Source organism: Rhinolophus hipposideros (assembly GCF_964194185.1).
Source record: "Rhinolophus hipposideros genome assembly, chromosome: 2".
NCBI classification, from domain to species: Eukaryota; Metazoa; Chordata; class Mammalia; order Chiroptera; family Rhinolophidae; genus Rhinolophus; species Rhinolophus hipposideros.
The window spans coordinates 49275564-49297812 of NC_138048.1; the positions used below are offsets into that span (position 1 = coordinate 49275564).

Genomic DNA, 22249 nt, shown 5'->3' on the forward strand with positions numbered 1-22249 from the left:
GGCATGTGAGCCACACAGCTCCAGTAAGATGTACAGCTGGAACTCTTTGGCTGATTAACCGAGTTGGCTGGATCCTGCCCTAGTATCCTGCAGCATTTGCCTTAAGTGAACAGATAAACTGCTTTCTGGAGAGACAGATCTGGGACTTCATGGAGTTTACAGAATAGGCTGTACAACTGCTTGCTAATAAATGTTTGATGAATTTGGCCTGAGGCTACCTTTCCCTGTGAAATACCATGTGGAGCTAGGCTGTGGAGAAACCCTATAGCTCAACCTATCCTGATTTTCGGAGGCTACCGATGTCTGCCTAAAAGAAGCTGATTAATGTGAGTGACCAAATCGACTTAGGTTAATTTGTAACCTCCTTCTTCCTTAGTTCTCTCTAACTGGAAGTAGTGTAGTCACAGAGAGGCAAACAATGTGAAGATTTTATCATATGCTTGTGACCACTACTGAGACGACACGAAGCCTTTCCTGCAATGTGTGACCTTTGGGAACACAGGCAAGGCCTATGGGCTAAAATTTCAAACCAGCAGTTAAAAATTTAATGTTGTCTTCAAACGCTATCGAGCTCCTGGGTATTTCTAATTCCAGTGGGAAGGGTGTTATGATCAAAGTCATTGCATTTAAAATGATTGTGGTTGTCAGGATGGCCGCTTCCCCTTCCACTGTCAAGGAAACCCTGCCCCGGTGACCCTGTCTCTCTCCTTCTTAGCATCTGTCTCGGATGTCGCCATTGGGTGCCCCCATCTCAAATAGCCCCAACTTTCAAAAACAGGAGATTTTGGGTGTAGCTGGTTGTTTCATATCACAAGTAATCTAGTAATTGCTTGTGAATTGGAGGTCTATTTAGATTTTGTGGGTGACAAGCACAAAACTGGTACTTTAAAAATGTCTTAAAAACTGGGGGAAAAAGAATATAAAGAATCAAATACGATAACCTAAGTATTGGGTTTATATTATCCAATACAATTGATGAAACTCTAGACCACACTTATTCTCCAGATTGAGTTCACACAAACTTTTAAGTTTTAATTTCACAGTAATTTGAAAAGTGACAGCCATACTTAATGTAAAATTTGGAGTTTCTTTTTCCTTCCTAGTCCATCTAGAACAGTGCTGTCTGATCGAACTTTACAGCAAGTTCTAATCTGTGGTGTCCAACAGGTAGCCACTATAATCATATGTGACAATTGGACACTTGAAATGTGGCCGGTGCAACTGAGGAACTGAATTTTAAGCTTTATTTTTTAAAAAATTAATTCACATTTAAATAGCCACTTGTGACACGTGGTTACCATATTGGTCAGAACAGATCTAGAATATGGTGATGACTTTATCACAGGGTAGTTTAGGTTATGTCACAGCCACGAAGAACCCTAAAATGTTGGTGATTTATTTCTTGTTTGTGTTATGCACCCATGTCGGGTGGTTGGGGACCCAAGTCGATAAAGCAGCCCCCATCTCACACGCTGGCAGTGATTACGGAGAGGTCTGCACCAGTACCTAAATGTTCTGGCCCAGAGGGAATGCACATCACCCTGCTTACAGCTCACTGACCAGGACCTGTCACACAGTCCCAGCTAGCCCGGGAGCCAGGAATGCAGGCCTGACTGTGCTGGGGGCAAAGAGCCTCAGTAATGACTGCCACAGACATTACTAGCCTTCCTGTTCCAATACAGAGAAGGAGTTCTCATGAGGTAAAGAAAGTAGTATTACTTTTATTTTCTTGAAACGTGGAGAATTACGATTCTTTAGAATTCGATTATCCTTTACCTCCTTTATACTCAATGCACAGATTTATCAAAAGCAGGTCAGATGTGAAAAGTACAACTCAAAACATTTTGAGGAAAAGGAAAAGAGACTTTATATAAATTAAGGTCCAGCTGACAACAGTCAGCATGTCTTTTTAGTTATATATAGAAATATCATTCAATGTCAAGCTCTGCAATGTAAGGAACAATCAATGGATTGCTTTTTATACGTTTGGAATGAAAATGGAAAGGAAGAAAATGTATTCGTTATTTTTCCTGGTGCAGAATATATATGGTACATTTTTCTCTAGCAAGGAATAACAAGTCCTTTTCTTTAAAAACAATTTTCTCACTAGGAAACTTTGTAGATTGTGGTTGTCTAAAAAAAAAGATGAAAAAATTTAAATATTTATTAACTGGAGAATGGATTTTTTCTTTCCAGACTACACTGTGGAATCAAGAATCATCTAGTCCAACACTTGATGACATGTCTTAATTTTTTCTACAATATCTACAATATTTGGCCACTCAAGACACGGGGGAGTCACCATCTGACATCTGATAACAGACTTCCTATAAAAAGCAGGAATGACAGTTTAGTGATAACAAATGCTTCCATATCAAGACATGAAAAGATAGCGCGTGGCTGCTAATAATAAATTACATCAAAGTTACAAATGCAAAACAAGCTCTGGTAAATAATATTAATGATGGCTACAATTCTGTCACATGCTGAAAATGTTATATAGATTTAGCATGATGAGGAGACTATAGATATCTAGAACGTAATTGAACCAAACTGATGCTCGAGAGAAATTTGGCACTAAATGTGCAGAGCAGGCTACCGAGTATAAAGTCATGCTGTTCCTCAGTAAAACACAGCCACATAAGCCATTTGTGCGCACAGCATTTGTTTTTAGTTTCCAAGGTCTATCTGGGTCGTCTACAACTGGTGGCATGGGAAGAAAGAGAAGTTCTGCAAAGACTGAACAAAAAGCACGCACTGTGATATCCTTTATTTAAAAATTGTGAGCTAACTACAGTTGTAGTGTTCTCATGTACCATTCTGATGGCATAATAAACTGGGAGAACATTAACACAATTTCAGGAAGGCATTGAAAACCTGTAAACAAACGTACACACCACACATGCGCACACACGTACAACATACACGCACACACAGATTCTAGTCTAACACAATTAAAAGTGATGAAAAAAAGCTTTGAATGCTCTAAATAAAATTAAACACCCTTTGGTATAATAAACTGTGGCAATACAGTGGCTATCATGAAAAATATTGTAACTGTTTAAAAGCAAAACAATACTGGCAATTTGAAACTAGCAGCAAAAAGCAGGTAAGATAGAATGGACGATAACATAAGACTAAGCAATACGAAAATTCTAATGTTGATAATGTGTAGGATTGCACTGAAGTAATTTAAAATTGGTTCTAAAGGAACTATTAGAAAGTCCCTTGAAATATTAAATCGCTGCATTTTACAAACAGTGGAAAAGAATAAAGTATTTGGAATGTTATACACACACGCACAGGAAATGTATTAGGCATATCAGTTTATGGTCTTTGTTTATGACCTCCAAAAAGTTTTAGAAAGAAAATTTTAAGTGCCAATGTAGTGAAAGAAAGTTAAAAATTTCTAAAGATGCAAGTCTGAGTGTATGTTCAGGTCTAAGAATATAGGTTGGGGGCAAGGCATGATTGGTGCACATTCAAGAAAAAAACCATTGTGGAACCCAAAATGTAGGTAGAGCTCTCTGGAGAGTGTTTACAATGAAGGTGTATTGAACTGACGGGGACTCCAAAGTATGTAGAGTTCTACAGCTCCTCCTCAGTTGCAATCTGTTTCATAGTGGCCAATAAATAAGAGTAACTTTTTACCAAACTGGTTTTTCATACATTCAAACAGAAAAATCTTTACCACACATGCAAAGCTGATCTATAACAGCAATGAATCCTGGTTTCAGAAGAAAAGCACATTAACAAGGATTTCGTTTCACGGGTTCTTGTAAAAATGTCTGAAGCTGCTAGACATCTGCAAAGAGGGGATAAGTTTAGATTTCCTATGGATTTGGGAAGAAAGGAGATTCTGTTTTCCTGGGGAAGGCAGCCATCCATGAGCAGGGGACCTGTCTTCAGAATCTAAGAAGTGTAATGTTCTTAGTGCTTAAACTCATGGCAGATTCACTTCCAGAAAAACTGGCAGGTAGAAAGGGGGAAATGAAAAGTCTGAATGTCTACAGTACACTTTGGAATAAAATGTGCCTCATAAGTTAAAATGGCTCAACTGCTTTCCGAATGAAGGGCTGCAGTACTGGAGAAGACCCTGTTCCCAGAGTTGGGAGCTGGGAAGGGGAGACCCCCATCACCAGGGACGCTCTGGGCTGAGCTGTGGCTGCAGGGCCTTATTTTTGATGACTGCTTTCAGTTGGGGAATTCGTGACTTTGGGTTATTTTCTCTCTAAAATCAACTGGTCAGGCAAGTTACTGGTGATTTCCCAAAATGACATCTAGGTGAACTAGTATCTTACGTACCAGCCAACTCAAATTAATGCCCATCAATGACGCTGCTAGGTATCAACTGCCGTTGCTGAAGAACAGACCCCCAAAGGACCTAACTAAATCATCTATCACACTAGGTGCTGTTACTATCTTGGACTTTTTGAGTTTTAGAGAAATAGTCTTTGTAATGTGACTTAGAGACTGCTTTTCCCTGGCTTTGTTTCACTCTTCCTCTTCCTCCTCTTCCCCTTCTCCCTCTCCTTCCTCCATGGTTTCCACGATGAGCTCCGCGGTGCAGGTGGCTTCTCCAAGGCTGTTGACAGCCTTGCAGGTGTACTTGGCATCGTCGTCCCCGCAAACATCGCTAATGATTAAAGAGCAGTTCCCATCCTCATCGTAGTCTATCTGGAAGTGGCGGGACTCCCTGATCGACTGGTCGTCTTTGAACCAGACGACCTCGGGGTCTGGGTATCCTGCATCACAGGGAGAGAGCACAGGTAGCACAAACTGTTATTCAAAAAATTTCCTATCAATTTATGCAAGCAACTCCCAAGCTACCTCTATTGATTAAGATGGTAAAGGGAAAAAAAATTATGTTGGCTTTTAGCATCTGTTTTGATACTTACATTTGAATACGGGCAAGTATGGTCAATACTAATACGTGAAACCCCACATAAGGTAATCTGCAGTCATCCCGTTTCCCGTCCACGTGGGGCTTGCACGGCCTCCCACCGTTATGCAGATACAGAGCATTACCTGGACCACAGCCCCATCTCCAACTACAAGCCTAGAGTTAAGTATCTTCTGGGATTAAAAGAAAATTTTTCATCTTGTATAAAAGTTGAATGTAAATAAATTTAAATAAAAAATAAGATTCAGAACAAATAAAATGGGCACAAGGAATCTTTTGGGGGTGATGGAAATATTCTAAAATTGGACTGTAGTAATGATTGCAATTCTGTAAATTTACTAACAATAACTGATGAATTGTACACTTAAAATGGGTAAATTGTATGGTATATAAATTATAACTCAAAGCTGATGACAGCTCTATAAAACATAAGTTAGAGGAGCTGATAACATTGCTAAGAAAAATAAAGCAATATTTGTCTTAGTCTGACCCAAAGACAGAAAATCTGCCTGTAGATAACTGGAAATTGCACATTGATTAGCTTAATTTTATGACTTAATCATGTTTCTTCAAAGTTCAGCATTAAAAATTATCTATCTATGTATATCTATATCTATCTATCTATCTATCTATCTATCTATCTATCTATGATATGCCTTTAAAATACATAATTTGAAGAAATATTTTTACAGGAAAATAATTTAACCCCAACCAGAATAAAAATTACATATAAGAACATAAAAAATTCTAACATTCTTTTCAAGTGGAATTTTGTTTTAATTAAAACAGTGTCCAACTACTTTAATTTCTCCTCAGCCCTCCAGTCAAAGTTGTACAAATACCAAAGGGGAAAAAGTAAGTACAAAGATGACAATCATGTAATAATAATGTTTTTTAAATAGACAAAGGAAAAATGAAAGAACTTCAGAAGACCCAAAGACTGTGGTGATGGTGGGGTTATAAGCAGTGGCCCCAGAGCTTTCAGCAGAACCCCCCAATCTGAGCACTTTCACACTAGCAAAGGGAGCACGTCACATTTTTTCAAACTGAATGAAAAGAGAGAAAGATTGTGGTGGATAATAAAATGATGAAGGACAAAAATTGTTTTTTCATCCCTAACTTTGGGTTACTTTACCCAAAAGGCATTATCTAGTCATACTGCTGGAGACTCTTCCAAAGTGGGAGCCACGATTGGTTCTGACTGCTGTCCTGTGCCACACAGGCTTAGAAATGTTGCTTAATGAACCTCTGTGCTTTATTTGGTCAGACTGAAATGGGAGCTAACCCTCTACGCTGTTTGGCACACGGCAGTCACAGACTCGAAGCCTGTCTGATCTTGCCCTTTGTCTTTCTAGAATGTTACATTCTGTGGTAACTGAAATGCTTTGTGTCACCAACGTTGCTAATTTCTCAGGTGCTATGCTAAGATCCCTTAAGGTCCATTGAGCTCTAAAAACTTAGGGCCACATTATTCCCGGCAGACAGAGAAGCGTGGGGAAGATGATACGGGGCCTGGGTCCCAACTTTCCTCAATTTGAGGTCACATTGCATACTCTCTCTGCACTTACCAAGCCCACAGATTTTCCTAAGACTCCATGACATCTTTAAAAGACTTAAAAGGTTTCCCTTTTCACATAGGTCATCTCCCAGAATCCCCAGAGACACTCAGTGCGTTAGACATCACTTCACATGTGAGGCTCAGAAGTTAGATCAACCCCCAACTCCACATCCTATGCTCTTTGCGCCAACCTCCCTTTGAGAGCCTTTTGCAGGCATGTGCTTCCCAGAAGCTTGCAGACTTTATTTCATTAAGCATGTTCCGTAGCCAAAGACGTCCATGAGAAACCACCTTTAACTTGGGTCTATGTCAAGTAGACTCAAGTGGCTGATGTAAGTAAGTGAAACATCAAATGTGCCCCTAGGTAAGTCACTGAATGGTGCTAACCTTGAGGGGGTGGAGGGGCAGCATGGGGCCACCTCCTCCTGACCCAGTTACCCTCACTGCCTGGTTGTTCCAAATTGTTCCCAGGCTGCCCAGAACCGACATCTTGCCCAGGGCACACAGTTGGGGCCCATCAGCCAGTCAAACCCCTTTTGTAGTCAAGGGAAGAACAGCTACAACTTACCTTCGATCTTGCAGTCAAATCTAGCAGCACTTCCTTCCACAACTTCTAAATCACGAATGGTCTTAGAGAAATACGGTTTCACATGTGGCTTTTCCTCGGCAACAGCCTCCAGGAAAGCTTGGGAGACATCTCCTAGAAAACCGGGAAGAGCACATGGTCATTTCTTCATCCCTTGTTCTCTCTTCTTCCCTAGTTTAAAAAAGCTGACTTTTACATTTTTCTTTAAAGAGTAACTCGAATGTAGCAAATAATGCAGCTTAGAGGACTGAATCATACACACACCTTCCTCCCGGGGATATGCTGTCCTGCTGCCAAATGGTTTTGGCAGAAGAGAGAACTGTGACCAAACTGGGGAAATGTTTGGACTCCCCCCTTTCCTTATGCTGACAGGTTGAAAAAAGAAATCATCTTTAAAAAGGCTTTTTGGCTGCATTTCATCGGTTTTAAGATTTAGTTGAAGGTATCTAAGAAGGAGGAAAGCACACCAGCCTTCCTGATCTGTACCCCTCATCCTCCTCCTGCAGCGGCAGGCCCTTCCCTGTTCCTCAGAAGGGAGGAGCCAGTCCTCGAGGCATCTCTGACTTGCCAGCAGTTCTATTGTCCTCACTTATGACTGGGGACCGGGTTTTGGGATTGGTCCAGGGAAAAGCCGGAACTTGGAGGGGCTCCTATATTCTCTCCCTCCCCTTTAGGCTATTTGTGGATCATCTGGGAATGGCAGGAGCGGATCCGGAGGGAATAGACCCATGTGCTGCAGGCTCCATCCCTGGTGACATCAGAGCGGCCCAGTGAGCTGCCTCACCAATGACACTGCCTTTGTGCAAAAGGGAGCTGGGCTCAGCTTCTCACCTTTGGATACCAACAGCACCAGGCAGTGGGGGGTGGAGGGGTGTCTCTGGCCAAATGAGGCACCTCAAGAAAATAAGGGACAGACCTGGCCCTGCATGCATCTGAAGCAGGCAGAGGCCGAGGCACTCACTGAGCTGATGGATGGAGCAGCGTCTCCAAAGCGGAGGGCAAGAAACTTACTGTACTGGTCTGGGGTGGGTTGGGGGTGGGGGGCTGCCAATCAGTCTACCCAGTTCAGATGACATGTTTTCGCAGCATGAAAAGTGGCAAATGAATATGGACTGAGTTAATTTTTGTTTAAAAGAAAAACACAAAGATGGTACAAAAATAGGATATTTTTAAAAAGTACACTACCACCTGTGACTTCAATTTTATATTTGTCTGTCAACATATTAAGTATCACTTTTGTAATGAGAAAAAAAAGGAAACTTTTAATACAGTCTTTGATAATTCTTATGTACAATATAAGGAAAATAATAGCGGAGGTCATCTAGTTTAATTAGACAAATAATAATTTTCCCGCAGCAAATCGTTAAACCTAAGGTTAAACAATTAAAGAGTAATTAACAGACTTAGTAACTGTTGTCAGAGCAACCTGAAAGTAGTGCTGAATTTTATCCTTGTAGTTTGTCTTATCAAAAAACAACCCCCACCCCTCAAAAATACCCTCAAAATGCCCCTCCGTCCCCCAGCCCTTCCTTTTTCACCAACTGGTTGGAGGAAATCTTCCTGGAGCACCTTACCTTCAGATTCTAGTTTTTCTGCATTGAGCGGGCTGGTTGGTGACCCTGTTGAGGATTTCCTGCCACTGAGCCCTGAGATCATTGCCATAGAGGACAGTCTTCCAATGGCTCTCACAGCATTGCCCGTTTTCTGGAAAATAGACACTGGGGTTGGACTCAGGCCGCGTCCCTGGTTCCAGCTGGGCAGTGGAGCTGAGAGAGAAGAGCCCAGCTCTGGAGAAGCGCTGTCCCTGAAACGAGGGCCTCCGCAGTGGTGCAGCTGTGCCAGAGCAGTGAGCCCAGCCTTGCTCTGCTCAGCACTATCTATGTGTCAGAAGATGTTCGGAGAATGGAATGGGGCCTGGAACCAATGTGTGCGTTAATGTGACTAAACAAGGTCAACATGAGACAAAAACCCTTTTCATACTGTGCTTCAACTCCCATAAAAGGGATAGTTTATATAAAGCAACTGCAGGCTGAGACAGCTCCAAAGACTTATTGCTGACGGGGCCCAGTGGGGCTGTTTCTCGTAAAACAATGCTAGTGAGGATTTTCACTGGTCAAGAGAATAGTTACTACAGATCCCACGGGTTCTGATGCGAGGGAAAAAGCGCATTCTATTGACCTTATGCAAGTCGTTTAACCTCTCTGGGCTTCAGTTTCCTTCTCTGTTAAGGCGGGGGTTGGACAAGATGATCACCAAGGTCTCATTGAGTTCTGTTTATGATTCAGATACTTAAGAGATTTCGAGAAACAGTCTGGCTGGCCTCAGCATAAGCCTGTGAATGCACAGTTACGGAGCGGTGCTCTTCCCTGATGTACACCCAGGCATCAAAAAGAAGCCCCGGCGAAATGAAAAGCAACGGCACTTTGCTTTTCTGAGATGAGGCACCGTGGGAGAGGACAGAATTTCTGCTGAAAACGAGGCCAGAACTTGAGAGGAAAATGTCTTGGCATTGTGAAGATTCTAGGAAGCACAGGATTTGTTTAGGTCACAAAATCCCCAATAATGTACCATGTGAATATGTTTCTCACCTTTAAAGTTTCTCATCCCTTTTCTAAGATTCATGGAATGACTAAAGTAAGAAACTAAGGTATAACCAACTCTTCCCACTCCTGCACCCAAAGCATCTTTTCATGCATCCAGATGCTGCACATGTAGAGATGTCACCGCAGACTGGCCGCTGAGAGAGGGAGGACACCGTCTGTACACAGGCACGTGGCGAGCTTTCAGCCACTGGACCGCACACGGCCAAAGCCATTTCCCTCCTGAATTAACTTCAGACATTCAAGTATTTCAGTAAAGCCTCACAATTTTGGAATATCTGGAAAGCCAGTATGCTTCAGTAAAAAGATTATTTTGAAAGTAAATAATTTCAGGGCACTAAGGAGTCATACAGAAAAGTGTGTGCGTGTGTGTGTGTATGTGTGTGGTTTAAGCTGAGACCTACTGCTGTTACCACAATCACTCTTCTGTTTTGCCATCTTTGTCGCAGACTATTTTCATGCTCTTTGGACAGACATTCCACTTTGCTCTGTCCTCTGGCCATCCGCCCTCTCAGTACATCCCTGTGTGGTGTGGGGATGCTTCTGGCCCTCTGCCAGCACGGTGAAACTGGGTCACTCTGAACTGAACCCAAGAAGCCCCAGGTGGAGGTGATGAGTAGGGGAGGAAGGTGAGGGACGATGACTGACCAACTTCACTGTGTGCAGGGGCACTGTAGTCCTGCAGAGAATGAGACCACTTGGCAAACGTGCATGTTCTTCTGGAGGAGGCTATTAATGGTGATGTCATTGATCTGTTTGTTGTGCTAGCTGGAGTGTGGAGACACCCAGCTCTTCCCATGAGAGCTTACTGTGACCTCAGGAACCCGTAAGAGGTGTACAAGGCCGGCAGCCCTCCATCCAGAGTCAACCTCAGACAGGCTGCTTCCTCATAGGCCAAACTCTCAGACTCTACCCCTCTCATCTCTTGGTTCCCTTTATCCCACACAGATTGGTTTGCGCTGGGTCAGGAGTCTCTAAAACCAGAGGGTCCGTTCCCAACACGGAACAGGTTACTTCTTGGCCCACTGATGACTGTGTTACCTGGTGCACGTCACTTCCCTTCTCTGGGCCTCATGTCCTTGGACCAGCAGATTCAAATCTCCCTGCAGCTCTAGTCTTCCCCAGAAAGACTAGGATTCATACTTGTCACAGGGAGCAGCCCCCTGGACCCTGGCTCCCTAATTCCAAACACCTGGATTGTGACTGCCCAGGACTGTCTTCACTTGTCTGGTGCGGAATAATGAAGTCTCGCCTCTTCTATGAACAAAACAACTGAGAGGAACTTACCAGAACAAGGCAAATCAAAGGGTGACAACATTTCTGAGGGGGCAGCAAATTCACATTAACAAATAGACCACACATAGGGGGAAAATTTACATCAGATGGAAAGATAGCATATCATTTCTAAGAAAGGGAGAAGTGCATCCCAAGGAAAAGATTTAAAACTAATCTACATCAGAATTCCATCTTTGGAAACTGACTTATGAAAAATAAATTGGAAAAGAAATATATATATATATAATATATATAATATAGAAATATATATATAATATGTATTATATATAACATATATATACTGTATATATTACACACACACACACACACACACACACACACACACACACACACCCCGTTTCCCGGAAAATAAGACCTAGCTGGACAATCAGCTCTAATGTGTCTTTTGGAGCAAAAATTAATATAAAACCTGGCATTATATTACATTATATTATACTGGGTCTTATAGTAAAACAATACCAGCATTAGAGCTGATTATCCGGCTAGGTCTTATTTTTGGGGGAACACGGCATATATATATATATATATATATATATATATGTATATATATATATATATATATATATATATATATGTATGTTCTAGTCTTCAAGTTTTCATGCCTTTGAGCTGAAAATTGGTTGTTGTTTTACTAGACCAAGACCTTCGGAAATTTTTGGAACATCAAGACAGCAAAGTTTCAATTTTCTAAATTCCATCCTTGTTTTGAGGAAGTCTTCTTATTTGAGGGCAATGGCCAAGGCAGGTAGCTGTACTGGCCTCCTTAATGCAGCTGAGACACCCTCCCCCATGAGAGCCAGCGAGGTGACTAGCCCAGCGTGCTCGAGACTGAGGGGCTTTCCAGAATGAGGGTCTTTCAATACTAAAGCTGAGACAGTCCCTGGCAAATGGGGCAAGTTGGTCACCGTAGAGCCAGCCAGCTGTCGTAGACCCTGCATATACCAACAGCCCCAAGACTAGGATTTCCTGTGAGAAGTGCATAATACCCAAATGTGATGGTCAAGAATACTGTGTACTCTACTGAGCCAAAAGCTTTTCTCCCTGTGGCCCTTTGATCCATACGGCTGGGGTCTTTGTGGTTTCCAGAAAACAAAGATGGCTGTCCACGGGCCTCCGATTCCTGGGCCTTGGCTTCTAGTTTTGCAAGCAGAAGCCCTGTTATCCTGCTCAATTTATCCACTCTCAATGCTACTAATCACCACCATGGTTTTAAACAATTCTTTTGATATAAATGGAAGAACACATCCTCGTTTAGAATAACTTCATTCAAAGTTCAATAATACGATCAGTCATTTATACATTACCTAGTGTGCAGGGATTTGTTCCCATGTTACTTCCTCCCTCCCCGGCCTTTTATGAAAAGGCCAGAATGATAACAAGGAACTTTTCTCGTGCAACTATAGAGAGTTCTGGATCACCTGGGACTGCCCTGCTCCTCTCCCTCCATCATAATCCATCGTACTCTGTTCCACTCCATTCCACCCTGCCCATCCAGCACACAGAACCTCCCTGCTCTGAGAGGGAACCCCCTATTCTAGGGCAGCTATGGTACTGGTACCTGGAGTTAAAAATGGGGAAAGCATTTTTCTATGGAAGCAACGTAACACAAGATGGTCAGATGCAGCAGCACTATTACCAGTGAAATTATGCTTCAGGGACATTGTGGGTCAAATGCGATTCTGTGGTCTACTTTAGTGCAACCTAACCACTGTTTTTGTGGAAAAATCATTTCCAAATGCTACCACCTATTCTAACATATGACTTTAAGAGTCCTTCTCTGAATTCTGTCCTTTTCTTTCTCCCCTCACTTCCAGAAAAACCCTATGACTAATAACAGTGTAAACAAGAAAAAATTTAAGTGATTAAAATATCAGCACAAATTATGGTTCCCAGACCCATCTGGCTGAAAAATTCCATTTGCTTCCATTTCCTTATCTCTCCTGCGTGCCTATCTCTGGAGTGTGGTTCCCAGCAGATGTGTCAATGATCCCAGAAAGCCTTAAGTGAGAAGGCTGACCCTTAACCCACAGCTGCATCCAGGCAGAACCCAGTGAGACTCCCTCCAAGGGCTGCCCCTCCCCCACCACAGCCACACCATCTGCTCCAGAAATATTGCTATTTCTTTGTGATCTACTGGCCACAGAATCATTAATAAAGCTAACCTTTGATTTTTCTGGACTCTGTTTTGTTTTGTTTTTAAGACTATTTTTTACCTGATTTCACTGGATCCTAACGGCACTAGAGGGTAAGGTAAGCAACACAGGTATTCCAACTCACCTGGCACTTAAGGGTGGCCAGGAGATCCACCCAAACCTTCATATGAGTGGGGGCTAATCAAGACCTAAGCCCCCTCGTTTGCCTTCATCCCTTCTTTCTACCTTTGTGTGAAGTTATACTTTTCAAGGGAACTGTGATTTAGTCATCCTGTGTGACAAATTACCGTGTCCCAGTAGCCCTTAGTGATTTCCTTTTTCTCTGCCACATATGCCAGGTCCCCTTTCTGCCCAGCTACAAGACTCCGCTCCTATCAGGTCAGCATAACCAAGTGATGTCCAGTTCTCGCTGGTATGCCTTTCCCTCCATCTGTGCTGTTACCCTCTCTTCTCCGTGTTCTAGCCCATGCTCCATGACAAACTTCAAACTCCTGCCCTGATAGTATTTCCTCATCACCACATCCAAGTCTGGTGGGACTGGCTCCATTCTCCTGTCCAGACTCACATATATGGGTATAGAGAGCTATTCTGATAGTTTATAATTCTTGGCGTGCATTATGTCCTTTTATGCCTATTTGCTTCAGTTCCCCCATTACACTATACATTCCTTGAGTATAGAAACCATGTACCCTCCAGTAGCCCAGGAATTTTATAATACTAATAGCTATAATAAAAATAATACAATAGCTGATGAAACATTCTCCATGGCTTCAGATTATCATTTTATCCATCTGATAACAATGGGAGGCAATTTTGTGTCACTGTTAAGACTATGTGCTTTGCAGCCAGGCTCTGGGTTTGAACCCTGCCTTTCCCACTTACTAGCTACGTGATGCTGGGTGACTGTCCTAACTTTTCTCTGCCTCAGTTTGTCTGAAAAGTATGGATAATATAGTACCCTCTTCCTAGGATTATAAGATTTAATGTATAAAAAGTGTATTGAATGCTGCCTGACACACAGCCAGCCCTCCCTACCTCTTAGCCACTGGTGTCATTTTTGAACACTTACTATATGCCAGGCAATGTGCTGAAGGCCAGACGAAGGTCATCTCATAATTCTCACAACAGTGCTGTGCCGTTGGTACCGCTATTATCCTCACTTTACAGACGAGACAACAAAGGCACAGCAAGATTAAGTCACTTGCCCAAGAACACGTAGCTAGTAACATAAATCTCCCTAGAAAGTGGGCACTGTATCTCTCTTTGCAGATTATGTGCCCGCCGCCTTCTTTGAAAAGAAGTGTAAGACCATCATACTACCTTTAAGGGAATCACATTCTCCAGGGTTGCCAAATAGTCCCCAAGGGGACAGTGCTCATCCCTAGCCCCAAAGACATGAGATGTTAGTCTCGGTCCCAGACTATTTCAGAAACAGATGTACACATTTTTGGAGTGAGGCCGGGGCAAGTTGGGAAGGAGGATGGCTTGAATAAAGCAAATAGGAGGGCCAACATTCCCATCCGCATCGACCCCCTCGTTACCTGCCATTTCCTTCTTGCCATGTACTTCTTCATCCGGTCCTTGGAGAGCTTCTTGGCCTCCATGTTCTTGGTGTCTTTCATTAGCCATGGATGCTGAAGGCACTGGGTGCAGTTCAGGCGGTTTCTGATAGAAGCAGAGATCAGAGGAATTCTGAGCGGGAGGGGACCTCAGAGACTGCTAGTCAGGTCAGAAATGGGAGGTCACCTGTCCCTGGTCACACAGGGCAGAGCCCAGGGCTCTCTGCTCCTAGTCCATCCACCATGACCACCACCGTGCTCCTGTCCTTTTTCCTCCCTTGGTCTGCATTACACTGACTAGACCCAGTATAGGTTAGTGTTAAGAAGACCTAACCACTAAGTAAGCAACTGGAGTCCCATGTCCTGCCGTTGGGGTCCCGGAAGGGTAAGTGCTGGAGGGCAGACATGTCTGGAAATGGCTGGCACCATATTCCAGGGTGGGTCGTATTGCTGGTCACATGGGGGCTGGGGTTGTGGAGGCCTAATCCTTCTGCCTCCCTGTCTGGTGGAGGGGTGAGTGAAGCATTATGCCAAAATCTCTGAGAATCCACAAACTCTCATGTCTTATGGTGTAGTTGAGTATCAGGTTTTTCCTGTTAAAATTCAAAGAGGTATGTCCTACATATATCTTAGAACTGCCTTGTAACTCATTTAATCTTTCTGATAGCTCTGGGAATCTAGAAATAGTTCAGGGCCATCACCTTAACTGTAATAAAACTAATAAAACCCAAAGAACCAAATGCTAACATTCATAGAGAAATGAATATACGTAAATTTGCTAAGTATAGCAAAATGCAGTGATCTTTAGATAAAGGGATTATGGATTATTTTAATTTGTCTTCTATTCAAATTTTCTACAATTTACATGTATTACATTTATTATAGAACAACATTTTTAAAAGTGCTGATAGATGAAGATTTCTGGTTGAAGAGACTTGCTGAGTTTAAGAGTTTATGGGAATCCAGTGTCTTGATCCTATTTGAAATCAGTTCTTTGGTGAGTCCATTTTGTGAGCGTAGAGGGGACACAGCTCATTATTGAATTAATTCAAGTCAGATTAGAAAAGAAGGTATATATGTAATACCTCATTTTACCAAATCTTTGGTTAATGAAGCTTGGTTGACAAAAGCCATCCTTGGACCAGAGTTATTAGGAAGGGGGTTTACATCTCCCTGAAACACCTTGGGAATGGGGATCCCTCACACAGGAAGGGAATCTAGACCCCCCAACAACACCCAGATGCTCTTTAGGTCATGCCTACTTCTGATAAAAAGACCAAGACAGTAAAACTCTAAAAGACATCACTGTCAAGGAGTGTAGACTGTACCCTCTGGAGCAGTTGGTCCCAAGACGGTAAAGAAGACTTTACCAAAGAGGTGCACGCATGGGTAACCAGAAAATCAGACAGAAAGAGACCCTCCAACACTGTTCCTTTAGCAACTGCGCTCTCCCGTCCCAAACAGGATTTCTCCCAGTCAGAAGCAAGATGGCCAACAGCTTCAGGGGGAATCTGTGGGTCAGGCGGACGGGGCAAAATCTAGGCCACAAAGTCCCCTGGTGACTTCTGCTCACCTCTGGAGTTGGGCTGCCCCTCCCTTCTCATCCTCTGTCATACACCAATTTCAACACCACCCTTCTCGGGCAAAGCCTGTAACTGCCTCTTCATTCTAAATACTACTCCTCGGGATTCCTGGAGCCAGGCCCTGCCACGTCTGGCCACCTGTTTACAGAGTGGGCAAGGTGCCCAACAGGCCAGCTGCTCTCACCTGACACCCCCATTACGTCTTTCTCCTGGAACAGGCCAGCTCTCCCTACACACACATTGCCCCTCTCCCCTTCCTGCTTTAATTCAGCTGATTCCCTTCACCAAGGAGAGTCCTCAGCAATGAATTCTATCTAACTATACTCAAGCCCCCCTCCACCTTCACCTCCTCAGATCTAGTCTCCTTGGCAACGTCAATTTCCATTCTTCTTTCAGTGAAATACTTACTGAGTGTCTTGTGTGTCTGATCTTTCCTCACTGCCTTAGGACATCTCTACACCTAAACACACTGGCTTCCCACTCTTTCAAGACTGTTTTATATACTCATCCACTGACAACTTGGGCAGGCCACAGGCAGCCCCAGACGGCAGAGGTGGGGAACCTCACAGTCTACATTGTTATGGGGGGACAGAGATGGAGCTGGGAGAGCGCTAAGCCCAGTGGTCTGGGATTACAGCCTAACTTTGGCCAGTGGGAAAAGGGACCTGGTCGCATTCAGGGAGGCAGTTCTTAAATAATTTAGATATGAAAAACACCAAACCAGAATAGTCTGGGGATATGATGACGACTCATAAATAGGATACTTCCTGTGTAACCCTGAAGAGGGGCTGAGGTTTCAGCAGGGCTTCTACAGGCCACAGCTGTATATGGAAAATAAAGGGGTCCATCATTATTTATATATAATAAGCAGTAAAGCTGTTTATTCAGCTTTGAGATACTTTACCTCAAGTAAATGTTGCTGACACTCTCCCTGCAACACTCAGCCAAGTGTTGCTTTTCAAGTGAGGTTCGGTACTTCTAAAGCGACCCCTTCCTTTCCCCCCACATTCACAATGCCCACCCTCCCCTCCTCAGGTAAAGAGGGACCCACGACAGGCAAAGGAAACCCCTGCCTCTGGACGCCAGTCCAGGGAGTGGGGAAGCTGAAATCTCAACTCATTACTTCATATCTTTCTTTAGCAAGTTGCTGATAAAATCCTTGGCATCATCGGAGATCTCATCGAACGCCTCGTCGTCGAAGTCCCAGGTAGCTGAGGTAACGTTGGCTAAGGTTTCGTTGTCATTGTCACCCATGAAAGGGGAAAGTCCACTGACCCTGGGAGATAAGAACAGGAGAGCAGGTGAATGGGAGTGGGAGTGGCAGGGCGGGCAGGGTGGGACAATTCCCCTCAAGTGCTAACTGGGGTCAAAGGTGCGGGCTGGCAAAACCCTGCAACCCCAAATGCCCTTGTGCCTGTCTTTCCTCCCACCCATGGAAAGAAGAGGGTGTTTGGCTCCCCAGGCTTTTATGGCCCAGCCTCTTCTCAGGGCTCACTGTACTTTTGGGGTGCCGCCTGCCTCTTGACACCACCTGCCTGTGAGGCTGAGACGGAGGAATTTACTTCGGTTTGTGATGTCCACATAGTACACAGCAGGGCCCTGCCTCCATCTGCTATTCTGCCGAAAGCCCAGGCTACAACTTTGCCCCAAAGAAGCTTCGGCAAGGTCCCTGTGCTCCTGCCCCCCTCACGATGGATGGGCACGTGCTACATGGCACCCACACTGCACCTGTCTGTCGCACTTCCTTCCACTTCTCGTCTGCATACTTGTCAGCACCAACGCGAGGGCCCAGCACACACAGTGCATGAAAGGCGGACTTGAATCAGCAACGTGGGTTTGGGGGTCCATCTGCACTTGAGTGCAGTACGCCTGAGGCACTTAGGCCCCAAAAAAGCTTCCCTAAGAGGTACCATGGCAGAGGAAAGGGCACAGCCTGTGTATTCGCTGGGTGACCTTGGACAATTCCCCTCATCTGTGTGTCACGGGTTCCTCCTCTGTAAAATGGAGAACCTGCTCCTTAACTATAGACGGATCACCACTTCCACTTCTCTTCCTCCTCTTTTTCCTCCATCATCACCGTCACGGCAGCAAACATTTATCAAACATGTGCTATGTGCCAGGACACTGGACAAAGAAATTAAAATAGATGAACTCGTTCACTCTTACCACCACCCTATAACGCAGGTAACTCCCTCATCAGTTTAACAGATGAGGAAACTGCTGCACAGACAGGGGTTAAATAACTTGCCCAAGGATTCACAACCAGCGAGATGTGAACCCAGGCATCTCTCTCTAGAGTGTGTATCTTAACTGCCACTTTACACAAATATTTCTATGAAGATGAAGTAAATCGTAGTGTGCAGACCTGCATGAGGCCCTGTCCACAGGAAGGAGCTGGGTCCATGACCACAGATGTTATCCTTTCTGTATACAGTTCACCCCCACTGCCTCAGGGATGACTCGTTTACCAACAGCGTAAGCCAAATAAAATTCAGAAGGTAAAGTCTCTCAAAGCTGAATAGAGCAGCTGTCTGGCTTACTGGGCTCACCTCTCACCTCTGCCCACTAACATCCACCCCGCATTCGCCCTGACCTCGGGCTGGCCTCATAGCTGCACAGGCCCCACCCTTAAACAGGCCGGGCTCTTGCTTTAATGCTCTTCTGCTGTGATCTTGAAATTCTTACTAATGTTTGAACAAGTCACCCCGCCTTTTCACTTTGCCCTGACCCCGAGCCTTGTGAGATGGATCTGGGGCTGTCAAGCCATCAACCCCCCACATAAAGGCTTCACTAAGGTCCCTTCCCCCCAATCCTTATGAATCCACCATCATAAACAATAACTAACACAAACGCTTCTGGAGCTGTTTTGGCCCTCAAGAGGCCTTGGCTTAGGAAATACAGCCATACCTGAAAACTAAGTTTTGGAAAACAAAACCCATTGAAATACTGTGATGAAAGCTTGCCACAGGTAAAACCTTTTGTAAAAAGAAGAAAGCCTTTGTAATGTGAATTGTCTCACTCTAATCAATATATTTGCATTTTTGAATAACAGATTTTTGTAGATGGCATTCAAGTGTCTTAAAGCAAGACACCGATTCATCTTTTAAGAGTGCAGAGATCATCCTTCTGGTTCACATTACAATGAGGAAAGGGTGGGAGTTTATCAGGCCCCAAGTCTGCACTGTTACATGCTACTCCTTTTCCTTCTCTGGGCCTCAGTTTTCCCTTTTATACACCAAGGGTACTGGGTTTGAATTCCTAGGGGCTCCCAGCTTTCCCATCTCTGTGATTGTGTGTGACCTGTTAAAAAATAACAGGCCCAAAATGGAGTCATTTTCGCTCACCATAGCAAATCAAGACATTTGCAAGTTCAACCTCTTCTAGAAATGTGACCATTAAACGGACAACATGAAACTTCCAGATTAGCACTAGTGAGGTACTCGGCAAGATAAAACCCATGCTGTTCTCTGCTCCCCAAAGGAAGAGTGCCTGGCCTGATATAATCCTTTCTTTTCTTTTGCTCTGACTTCTTTGTCCCATCCTTCTGCCTATAAAACCCTTCCATCTTGTACAGCCACTTGGAGCATATATTTATTAGATGGGATGCCTGATTCATGAACCATTCCAACAAGCCAATGAATTTTTGTTCTTGAACAGACCTAAACTAGCCCCATCAAGAAGCAGCCAGTATATAATAAATGAATGTTATTAAAATATTATATTAACAATGGTACATTGGTAGTCAAATTTTTCTAAACCTTTCTACGTATATCAGGTTAAACAGATGCTTCTGAAAGGCAATAGATAAAATTAATGATGATTTGATAAGTCTTGATAAAGTTTTTGTTTTAGTATAATTCAGAGAAATTGAAAACTGGGAAATAAATCCTTTTGCAAGTCAGAAAAAAAAAAAAAAAGCAGCAGCCTGGCTCTTGCTTGGCAGCCTTCTGCTTCCTTCTGTCTTTACATTTTCTGTTTGAAACCCAGAGGACGGAAAGTCCTGCAGTATTCCAAAAGATTGCAGAAAAAGCAAACAAGCCTGCTGTGGAATGCTGAAAGGGCCCCTTCTGTAAACCTTCTTTCCTAATTAGGAACTGTAATCCTGCAAAGATAGGGCTTAATCTCTGTAATGTTCACAGCCAGGGAGAGCCCCCTGGCCTCTGGCCTCTGGCTCTCGTCCTTCCTGGCAGCCCATCCATCTGAAATACCCCCTGATCCCTGGCTGGCTCCAGGCCTGCCTGAGTCCCCGCCCCCCCCTTCTTCCCTACTAAAGAATATGTTTCTAAAATAAAACCTGGAATATATGCAGAGCATGATGACGGAGAGACTGTTCGAACTGCAGTAATGCTGTTTCTGGGTGGTGGGATTTTGTAGAAGTTTTTTCAAAACTTTTTTTTTTGGACTTTCGTTTATTGCCCGAATTTGCATAAGGATCCGGTATCTTTTTATAGAAGGAATTAACCCAATCAACGCACGTAATAACCTAAGCACTAAAACACAACCACTCACCTCTCTTCCTAGTCTCGCCTTGTTTTTAACTGAAGGGGACCAGTGTGCCACTCCAAAATACGGCATAAGGATTGTTTTGAGCTGAAGGCAATTATGTCTCTGTCCTCCCCCTTTCTGTCTAAAAGCAGCTCCAGATTTCTGTGCAGCAGGGACTGAAAGGAAGCAATCTGGCTGGCTCTCACTGCGGGTTTTCAGCACCACGTGCTCTGCTGTGAGCTGGGGAGGGGACCTCCCAGACCTCCATCCCCACTGTGAGGGCCCGCGGGACAAGTTCCAAAGGGCAGACAGGCCCACAGCAGTGGGTGTTGATGGGGGGCTGCAGCCGGCTGTGCAGAGCTGACCAGCCTCCCTCACACCTGCTCCTTACCTGCCTCATACACGCCTCCCTCCTCCTCAAACCCCCTGCCCAAACACCTTCCAGAGGGTGCCCTACTCTTCAAAATCATTTTCTCAAAAAAAAAAAAGTTACGTTCTCCCCATTTCAAAAACTCTTCCCTATTTCCTGGTCTTAGCTTTAAAAGTAATCTAGTAAACACTACAACATATTATCCAAATTACTATGTTCCTCCACCTAAAAAATAAAGTGCTCTCATGACCCAGTAATTGTAGTTCTAAATGATATGTCCAACAGAAATGCATAAATATATTCACCAACACACCTGTACAGAATCCTGGCAACAGCCTCAACGGGAATCTGTCCCAAAGCCGTGGATGTGGACTGGATTATAAATGGGACGATGTTTGCACAGTAGACTACCACACTGAGGACGAGCAGTCTCCCACCACACACAGTACTACGAACGGTCTCACAGTCAGTGCTAAGCCAAAGAAGCCAGACACTCCTTTCTGTACCATTTCATTTATAGCAAATTCAAGAACAGGCAAAAGGAACGCATGACGTTAGACACAAGGATTATAGTTGCATCTGGGGGATAATAACTGGGAGTAGTGTTTGGTTTAGGATCTGGGTAGAGGTTATGTGGGTGTGTCCACTGTGACAATTAACTGAGCAGTCTAGACTCGGCTCTGTCCCTGACCACTAGGGAGACCAATGCCCTGGTTTGCCCAGGACTGTCCTTGCTTTAGCACTTTCCCTGTATCCTAGGAAACCTGTCAGTCCTGGGTGAACTGGGATGGCTGGTCACCCTCTAGGACTGTGGGAAGTGGGCAGCCATGTGGGATTCCTTGGCTCCGGGCACCTCAATGCCAAAGGAAGAGTGAATCCCTGCCATGACCCACTCCCGAGTTTGTTGTGAGGATTAAACAAGAGCCCATGTGAAAATCCATGGCTGCAGATGATCACACTCCCGCAGTAGTAGGAAAACCAATGGAGACTATAAGATAAGTCTCCTTGATGGCTGCAGAGGGACCCAGGGACCAAGCCAGGTCCCAGGACAGCTGGGTCTGAATAGAGTGAGCAGACCAAAGACTGTTTCTCAAGGTCAGAGGTCTCACCCAGGGCCAAAGATCCAGTGTGAGCACCATCCAGCCTGCGGCAGCCC

At 44.1% G+C, this 22249-nt stretch overlaps 1 protein-coding gene across 2 annotated transcripts in view; it reads right to left on the bottom strand.

Annotated features, from left to right (window-relative positions):
- Window positions 1-1697: 1697 nt before the first annotated feature.
- The window catches only part of MYLK (myosin light chain kinase), a 238424-nt gene continuing 217872 nt past the window's right edge, over window positions 1698-22249 (bottom strand). For both annotated transcript variants that reach the window (XM_081066712.1, XM_081066713.1), the window contains exons 28-32: window positions 17362-17514; window positions 14638-14761; window positions 8622-8751; window positions 7030-7161; window positions 1698-4745 (exon numbers count right to left, since the gene is read on the bottom strand). In XM_081066712.1, coding sequence (XP_080922838.1) covers window positions 4495-4745; window positions 7030-7161; window positions 8622-8751; window positions 14638-14761; window positions 17362-17514 — 790 coding nt within the window. In that variant the 3' untranslated portion in view covers window positions 1698-4494. The remainder of the gene's footprint in view (window positions 4746-7029; window positions 7162-8621; window positions 8752-14637; window positions 14762-17361; window positions 17515-22249) is intronic.